At 41.7% G+C, this 9,445-nt stretch overlaps 3 protein-coding genes across 3 annotated transcripts in view; 1 reads left to right on the top strand and 2 right to left on the bottom strand.

Annotated features, from left to right (window-relative positions):
• The first annotated feature begins 5,593 nt into the window (after positions 1 to 5,593).
• On the top strand, positions 5,594 to 6,852 carry LOC106292244 (uncharacterized mitochondrial protein AtMg00810-like). The gene is made up of 4 exons (XM_013727849.1): positions 5,594 to 5,794; positions 6,052 to 6,202; positions 6,281 to 6,498; positions 6,571 to 6,852. The coding sequence occupies exons 1-4, from the start codon at positions 5,594 to 5,596 to the stop codon at positions 6,850 to 6,852; spliced, it is 852 nt and encodes a 283-aa protein (XP_013583303.1).
• Positions 6,853 to 7,331: 479 nt separating this feature from the next.
• LOC106292243 (pectinesterase inhibitor) lies at positions 7,332 to 7,956 on the bottom strand. Its single transcript, XM_013727847.1, has one exon. It carries the CDS (start codon positions 7,902 to 7,904, stop codon positions 7,332 to 7,334), a length of 573 nt encoding a protein of 190 aa, XP_013583301.1. The 5' UTR covers positions 7,905 to 7,956.
• An 810-nt stretch (positions 7,957 to 8,766) lies between these two features.
• The window catches only part of LOC106292242 (dihydrolipoyl dehydrogenase 2, mitochondrial-like), a 2,176-nt gene continuing 1,497 nt past the window's right edge, over positions 8,767 to 9,445 (bottom strand). Inside the window, exon 2 of the mRNA XM_013727846.1 lies at positions 8,767 to 8,984. Within this exon, the coding sequence (XP_013583300.1) occupies positions 8,767 to 8,984 (218 nt within the window). The remainder of the gene's footprint in view (positions 8,985 to 9,445) is intronic.

Here is a 9,445-nt window from a genome sequence, read left to right as displayed (position 1 = left end):
TCAGAGCAAACTTAGCACTTAGGGCAATTAGGCAACTTTCCGTTTTTGTTATTCGAGCTGCGACTCAATTAGGTTTAGTCGTCTTAGGGTTGTTAGAACTAGGAATCTCGCCGACAGCTCTCGAGCCCAGGCTTATACCTTGTTGTAAACGCTCATACGCAAATTCGGAATAAGACTTCTCTTTGCTCTCTTTTTACGATTTCATATAATTTATCATTGTTATCTCGTTTTCTGATTGCTTAGCGTGTGGTATTAGCAGATATCCGGGACCTCTGGGAAACTAGGGTTCTCCTACTTTCCTAATTTAAATGTAAATCGACAGTGCGAATTTCGTTTCCCACAATAATGAAAACTGAGTTTCGCCAGTTGCGGTGTGGGGGTTGTTCTGTAGGCCCATAGAACGCCATGTAGCTCTTCTCCCCATCTCTCTTTCTTGAGGTCGAGCCTTTTCTTAAGATTGTTCATTTTATTCTTATTTGCGGCTTCGGCATGACCGTTGCATTTTGGGTACCGGGGGCTTGCAGCCTTAATCTTGATTTCCACTTCAAGCAGAATTCGTCGAACATTTTGGAAATGAATTGTGGTCCGTTGTCGGTTACTATTTCGTATGGCAGACCATGTCGACAAATGATGTTCTTCCAAATGAAACTGGTTACTGTAGTGGAAGTGACATTTGAGAATGCTGCGGCCTCGATCCATTTGGTGAAGTAGTCGGTTAATACTAGAAGAAATCGCAGTTGGGCTGGTCCGGAGGGTACTAGCGGACCTACCACATCCATGGACCATTTCATGAAAGGATACGACGAGGATATGGTGGACAGTTTTTGGGTCGGTTGGTGTATCACTGGCGCGTACCTTTGGCATTTGTCGCATTTCAACGCGAATTGCTTGCTGTCATCGGCGATTGTTGGCCAGAAGTAGCCTAATTTCTTTATCCTGATCGCTAGAGATCGTCCCCCGGAATGGCTTTCGCATGCTCCCCCATGGGTTTGTTTTAGGATCGTGAACGTGTCCTTGGGGGATACGCCTAAGAGGTAGGGCTCGTCTAGGCTCCTTTTGTACAGTCTTTCCTCCATGATACAGTAACGCGAGCTCCGGGCTTTTATTTTTCGAGCTTTCCATTTCTCGGAGGGGAGCTCTCCGTCCTTTATATATTTGAATATCGGGACTCTCCAATCTGGTCTGGCTTCCAGTTCTTATTTGAAGGCTTCATGCGCCTCATTGCTGGTCTCGTGGACAGCCTCCTCGGGGGTAGCTGAAGTGGTAGTTTTTTTTCTGGTTCCAACGCGCGATGTGCTCGGGGCCGATTGACTGTCAGGTTCGTCGTTGTTTTCGTTGTCGAGACCTTGGCTTTCTCTTCGTGCCATTCCTCGCGTAGTGATCGCATTAATGTGTGGAGGATTTCTCTCTGGAGGATCGATCTCCTTGCGTGGGAGATTTATGCTTGGTTTATCTATCCCTTCTACTGGTATTATTCTTTTTACTGCTGGATTGGAAGTTGAAGCCAGTGCGGCTAGAGCATCAGCTGATGTATTGTCCCCCCTCGGGATTTTCGTTAGTTCGAACCTGTCGAACTGCTGGGCGATTTCTTGCAAGAGTGATAGGTATGCTTCCATTGTTTCGTTTTTTGCTTCGTACTCTCCATGGAATTGGCTCGTAACCAATTGCGAGTCACTGAAGGCACTGATTTCTCGGGCCTCAACGCTTCTTGCGAGCCGTAGTCCTGCGATTAGGGATTCCTACTCGGCTTCGTTATTCGACGCGCTGAATCCCAGGCGAAATGACTGTTCGATCATCTCTCCTGCCGGAGATTCGAGTTGTATTCCGATTCCGGATCCTTGTTTAGATGATGCCCCGTCGACATGTAATCTCCATTTAGTACTCGAGCTTGAACTGTCCTCTTTTGGGACGAGCTCGATGACAAAATATGCTAGTACTTGAGCTTTTGAGTTCGTCTGTGGCTTATATTCTATGTCGTACTCGCTAAGCTCGATCGCCCACTTCGCGAGCCTGACGGACTGGCATGGGCTATGAAGTATTGTCTGGAGGGGTTGCGACGTCATGACTATGATTGAATGAGACTGGAAGTAGGGTCTCAGTTTTCTGGCAGCTGTAACTACTGCGAGTGCGAGTTTCTCCATCACCGGGTATCTGGTTTCTGCGTAAACTAACGATCTGCTTACGTAATATATTGGTTTCTGTTCTCCATTTATTTCGCGGATTAGGACCCCGCTTACTGCGTGTTCTGAAGTCGCAACATACAAGAAGAGAGTTTCTCCTATGATTGGTTTAGATAACACGGTCGGTTCGCTGATGTATGCCTTGAGTTCTTTTAGTGCGTAATCGCATTCGATATTCCATTCGAATTTCTTATTTCCTTTCAAGAGTTTGTAGAAAGGAAGGCACCTATCGGTCGATCTGGATATAAAACGGTTTAACGCGGCTATTTTTCCGGTGAGGCGTTGTACTTCTCGGACCGATCTAGGGGTTGAGCATCGACGAGCGCTGCGATCTGCTTTGGGTTGGCTTCGATTGCTCTTTCGATCACCAAGTAGCCGAGGAACTCTCCAGAGGCTACCCCGAACGTCCATTTGGTCGGGTTCAGTTTCATTCTGAATTTGTTAAGGATGTTGAAACATTCTTGCAACTGGGGAACATGGTAGCTTGCTCTTGATGACTTTACCAGAATATTGTCTATATAGACTTCCATTGTTTCCCCAAGCTGTTTGGAGAACCTCTTGTTCACCAGTCTTTGGTAAGTGGCTCCGGCATTTTTTAATCCGAACGGCATTACTTTGTAGCAATATGTTCCTCGTTCTGTGATGAAGCTCATTTTTTTCTTGGTCTTCAGGATTCATGAGGATTTTATTATAGCCTGAGAATGCGTCCATGAAGGACAGCAGTTCATGTCCGGTTATGGCTTCTACTAGCCGATCGATGTGTGGTAATGGAAAGCTGTCTTTCGGACATGCTTTGTTGAAGTCGGTGAAATCGATACATACTCTCCATTTTCCGTTCTTCTTCTTAACCACGACTGGGTTTGCGAGCCAGTCAGGGTATTGGACTTCGCGGATAGAGCCGATTTTTAGAAGTTTATCCACTTCGTCATTTACGGCTTTGGCTCGCTCGGGGCTTAGCTTTCTGCGCTTTTGTTTGATGGGTTAGAATGTGGGATCGACGTTCAGATCGTGGGATGAGACATTAATGTCTATTCCAGGCATGTCTGCTGCGGACCACGCAAACATTTTGATATTCTGTTTGAAATAAGATAAGAGATCGCCTTAGCTCTGGAAGCAGACCGTTTCCGATGTTAACTATTTTTTCGGGGGAACTTTCGTCCAGAGGAACGGTACTGGATAGATCTTTGGCAGGGTCTTTATCTGAGAGGTCGCGTGCGAGTGGGATATTCTGTTCCTCTTGCGGCATTTTTCGGAACTCGGACATGTAGCAGGCGCGAGCTTGTTTCTGGCTTCCGAGTATGGTTTTCTCTCCGGTTGGAGATACGAATTTCACGCATTGGTGATAAACCGAGGGGACTGCCCACATCTGGTGTAACCAGGAGCGCCCAACGATGGAATCAAAAGGCATGGGGAGGTCGACTACAGTGAATTCTGTTTCCTGCTTTAGGTCGCATGCTTTCGTAGTTACTATCGCGACTCCGAGTGGACGGATTGTCCTCCCTTCAAAACTGGTGAGGGGTGCTGCTTCCCGCCTGATCTTTGGGACCGGTTGTTCGAGCGACCATAGCGTTTTTTTGTGAAATGATGTTAACAACACTCCCGGTATCGATGAGAATTTTCGAGAGGATCATGCCTCCAACATCTAGCGCGATTACCAAAGCGTCATCGTGAGGCATATCGAGCTTTATAGTTTCATGTTCGTAAAAAGTCAAAGCTTCTCCTTTCTGTAATGTATTTTCGGATGTGCTGATAGTGGGACTCTTAATTGGTCTTCGCGTGGAACGGGAGTGTTCATCGAGGTTGTTGAACTCTCTTGACGTGATCGTCTTGCTCGAACTAAGGAGTTCGAGATCGATAGATCCGATGCGGTTAAGTGAGTTTGGTTGGGATCCATAGTCGCTCTTAGGAAAATTTAGATCGGTTTCTTAGCAAAGATGTTTTTTGTTTATCTTCCCCACAGACGGCACCAAAATGTAGAACCTAAATTCTACACAAAGTATTTGATAGTGATCGGGGTTGATTTAGGGAAGACAAATGATGTGAGCAATGATATCTTTAGAACACAATGATGTTATATAGTTTCTGGTAGGCGAAGATAGACTTTATTGATAACTGGGATCGAATACAATGAATCGAGTGATACAAAGGAGATCAATAAAGGAATAATCTAAAAGTAGGAAGATAACAAGATCGATGTAAATGTGTAGCTCTCTCTAGAGTTTTCAACGTGTCCTCTTCCGTGTGTCTTCTCCTTCCTTTATAGTAAGTCGACTCCGAGATCCCCGTGGCAGATCCGGAATCTCATCTTCTTGTTACGCGATCTCTGCGACCTCCGCGACTCCTTCTTCGAGCTCGATTCTCATTGTGGGCCTCGGCCTGTCTTGGCCCATTCCTTTGATCGTGGCCCATTTCGGTATTGACCAAAATTGGGTCCAACAAATATTTTCTGACAATTGTGGATGATCATTTTAGGGAAACATAGGTTTATTTTATGTGTACAAAGAATGAAGTTTTAACAGTCGTTTTTGCATTTGTTGCTCAAGTATAGAATCAAAACAATGTGAAGGTTAAATCTGTTCGATCAGACAACGCACCAGAGCTCAAGTTTACTTCATTCTTTCAAGAGAAAGGCATTGTACCGTTTCCTTCGTGTCATGAGACTCTGGAGCAGAATTCTGTAGTCGACCGCAAACACCAATATATACTGAACGTTGCCAGGGCTTTCATGTTTTAGTCGCTACTTCCAGTGGTTTATTGGGGTGATTGCGTGTTGACTGCAGTCTTTGTAATCAATCGAACACCTTCTCCTCTACTTGGTAACAAGACTCCACATGAACTTCTCACTTGAAAAAAGCCTTTGTATGCTCAGATAAGGAATTTTGGCTGCCTCGGTTATGGTTCAACATCTCCAAAGCAGAGACACAAGTTTCAACCACGGTCGAGTGCATGCATCTTTTTGGGCTATCCTTATGGATACAAGGGGTACAAGTTGTTGGTTCTGGAGACACATCAGGTTTCTATTTCAAGAAATGTGATATTTCATGAGGAGATATTTCCCATGCCATCTACTTTGTTATCTGAAGACGGTCTGAAACTCTTCACATCACCACAATCTTTGTCCTCAGGTACATCACCTTTTACACCCTCACCAGAAATTTCTTCATCTTCTAACATTTCCCCACAAATTTCTACTAGAACCAGGAAACAACCTGCTCATTTACAGGATTATCATTGTTTCAACATGGATTATAATCTCACATATCCTATTTTATCTTTGTTATCTTATTCCAAAATCTCCTCCTCTCATTTATCTTGCATCAATAACATCACCAAGATTCTGATTTCTCATTCATTTTTTGAGGCAAAGAACGATAAAGAGTGGTGTGAAGCAGTTGATAAAGAGTTTGGGGGCAATGGAAGATACTAAGACATGGGATGTGACGATTTTACCGGCTGTGAAGAAAGCTATTGGTTGTAAAATCCTTTACTCACTAAACTTCAATGCAGATGGCACTCTTGAGCGACGCAACGTCCGTTTAGTAACTAAGGGTTTTACACAGAAAGAGGGCTTGGATTATACTGAGACGTTCTCTCTAGTAGCCAAGCTAACAACAGTTTGTTTTCTTTTAAAAGTGGCTGCTTCCCGCAATTGGTTTCTTCATCAGCTTAACATTTCCAACGCATTTTTAAATGGAGAGTTGAATGAAGAAATTTATATGGAGATTCCGAATGAATTTGCAGAGAGAAAATGTATCACTTTGCCTAAAGATTCTGTTTTCCGACTGAATAAATGGATTTATGGTCTCAAACAGGCTTCAAGACAATGGTTCCTTAAATTCTCTGCTGCTTTGTTGCGTTTGCATTTGTGAAGACGTATGATGATGGTCATTTTCTTGTGGTAATGGTGTATGTAGATGACATAATTGTGGCAAGCACAAGTGCATCTAAATCTAAAGAGTTAATTCAAGATTTGTCTCAGAAGTTCAAATTGAGAGATCTTGGCTTTCTTAAGTATTTCTTAGGTCTGTAAATAGCTCGGAGCAGTGAAGGAATCTCTATTTGTCAGAGAAAATATGCATTGGAGACTCTTTCTTCTATAGGAATGCTCGGGTGCAAGCCTACATCAACTCCAACGGTTCCGAATCTTCAATTGTTTATTGATGAGGGTACATCTATAGAGAATGCAGAGATGTATCGAACTCTTGTAGGACGGTTGATGTATCTTACGATCACCAGACCAGATATCTCATATGCTGTCAACAAGCTTTGTCAATACTCATTTGCTCCTAAGTTACCACATCTTCATGAAGTGTATCGGGTATTACAATATTTCAAAGGAACCATTTGACATGGTCTTTTCTACTCGACTTACGTGGACCTGACTTTGAAGGGCATTGCTGATGCAGATTGGTCTTTATGCCGTGATAGTAGACGTTCAACGCTAGGCCTGTCTATGTTTCTTGGTGGCTCGTTAATCCCATGGCGATCAAAGAAACATGACACAGTCTCTTGTTATTCCGCTGAAGCAGAATATCAAGCTTTGTCTCAAGCTGCGAAAGAAATGGTTAAGTTGATCAAGCGCCTTAATGATTTGAAGGTTCGATCACCAACACCAATCTTGTTCTATGATAGCACCGCTGTTCCATTGCTACTAATCATTATTGTTCCATGAACAAACTAAGCATATAGAGAATGATTGTCATTTTGTTCGGGAACGGCTTGATCGCGGTACACTCAAGACTCTCCATGTTCGTACGGCTGATCAGGTTGCAGACATAATGACTAAACCACTATTTTCTCATCAGTTCAATCATCTTATGTCCAAGATGAACCTTCATAACATTTCCGAAAGCTCATCTTGAGGGGCCCTATTGATGTACATACCCGGTTTACCGGTTTATACGTAGATTTTTAACTTAGTGGTTTAGTGTACAGCTCAATATACATATACATGTAAATGTTCATTTGATTAATGAGAGAATATATTTTATATAACAAACTTCTTCGTCTCTCTCAAAGCAGATTGAACGTAATAACGAGATGAAAGAATTTTGATTCTTGGCAAAGTAGCAAGACATAGCAATTTACACTATGAATTTATGCAATTATTTATTTTTAAAGTTGTTACACTCGTCACTATGACATTTAATACTATTTTCCTTCTTTCAAAACTTTGGAGAAAACCATACCAGTGCTACACATTCTTTCAAACATCACAACGCGACGCGAAAAATAAGCAGGTATTGGCTGTGCTTCAATCAAGGTTTCACAATCAGATATAGCCATCATCGCTTTATAAGCCGCCATAAATGCTGAGAAATATACCTTGGAGCTGGCATATCCTTTTGCTATCTCGATCCCTTTAGTGGATTGTTCATAATCTGTCAAGCAAGACCCATATATCATCTTGAGATTTGGATCAGTTGTGGTGTTCACTAAACCTTTCGTCAACTTTATGGTCCTGAACCCAAACCCTTGGGTCTTTTCGATGACCATACCGAGAAGACCGTGTAAGTCGAGGGTTAATGTTTTTGGGTCGGAGAACAGCCAAGCGATGCAGAAGTTTTTGTAAAGTGTCGGTTTTGAGCAGAGTTGGACGACTAATTCTTTTGTGACTTTGTCACTTGGAGTATAAGATGAACACAAAGGGGTGATTGATATGAGAACGAGGGCGAGAAGATGAAGAACCGAGAACATGTTTCTTGTGACGCAAGAAAAAACCATGTTTCTTATGTAGAAGAATGGTTATGCGTGTTCTTAGATGTGTATGGGGGGAGTGTACTTTATTGCTTTGTAATATAAACTTATCAGCTTTTGAGGGGTGTGGTAAAAGTTTTAAGTCATATTAAGAATCTTGGCGAGGTTAAATATAATCTTTGACCTGATTTGTTTCTTTTATTGAATTGTTTAATCAATTTAAAGAATGAGACCAAGAAAGAAAGTATCTAATAATTAAGCAGAGAAAGCTGGACAAGAATTCTGTATTTTCCATTAATCGATTTTTATACTACAAAGATAAGATCATCATAAATAGAATTTCTTAAGAATATCGAGCACAATTAACGGGATTAATTATTAATATAATCTGAACCTCCAATTACTCCATAGTTGCTCCAATTTTTAATTTTTTGGAACAATCCATAGTTGCTCCATAATTGTCGGAATCTCCAGGGTGTCTTTGTATATTTATAGACTAAGAGTAATATTTGAACCCAACTTGTGTTCAACGGAGCAAAAAAATATAACCGAACCAAATGATTAAATCTGGAAGTAGAACCGATATTAGAAAAACCAACAATGAAATCACACTGAATTTGGTTTACTCAATTAAAAATGGGTCAAGCAAACCAACGATCAAACCCGATGAACCATAATTGGTTACTTGAGCATTTCAAATTATTACAAAGGAGTGGTAAAGTATATTCTTTGAGCTCATCCCATATCAACGAGAAAGTAAAAAAAAAATCAAGGTTTAAAACAAAATATAAAACCAAACCAAATATAACCAAAACAACTCCGGTTTAAGATCTCGATTTGGCCTAAACAGAACCAAAACTAAACCTTGATTTTACCTGTGGAGCTACTTCTACATGTGAATGGGCTTGTCGTAGGTAGCCATAGCAGCTTCCTTGATAGCCTCACTCATGGTGGGATGAGCGTGACAGACTCTAGCAATGTCTTCACTAGACGCATCATAGTTAATCGCCAGAACCGCCTCATGGATCAACTCTCCCGCGTTAGGTGACATAATGTGAACTACCAAGATCTTTTCCGTCTCTTTATCAGCCAAATCTTGACCAATCCCTTGTTGGATAATTCCAAGCTCGTGGAAACTTAACATATTATTAGATGTTTAATATGTTAAGATAAACACAATAAGGAAACCTAAAAATAGGAAAAGGAAGTTTCTATTTAGGTTAGGTTTGTGTTTTCTATATCCCACATATTAAATAGAATTGTCTTTCATATAAATATAGGTCTAATGGAGAGGTGTTCCACATGATCTAAGAGAAACATATTGAGAGCTTTAGTTTTGAGTAGTTTCTAAAGCTAATAAGAAAATTTGTTCTTATAAACTCTTGTGTTTGTAAGAGATTTGAATTGGTATCAGAGCCTCAGGTTGGAGACTCGATCTAAGCTTAAGTTGTAGCTTAAGATCCTGGTGCTTGTGAGCAAGAGATCGCGGCGGCACGATGGCTGACGTGACTAGGGCTCCACGCACGAAGGACTTTGGATCAACATCCATCCAATGTCCGATGTTGTCA

The sequence above is a fragment of the Brassica oleracea genome, chromosome C5, assembly GCF_000695525.1.
Source record: "Brassica oleracea var. oleracea cultivar TO1000 chromosome C5, BOL, whole genome shotgun sequence".
In the NCBI taxonomy this organism is placed as follows: Eukaryota; Viridiplantae; Streptophyta; class Magnoliopsida; order Brassicales; family Brassicaceae; genus Brassica; species Brassica oleracea.
This window is presented reverse-complemented; position numbering and strand designations above follow the sequence as displayed.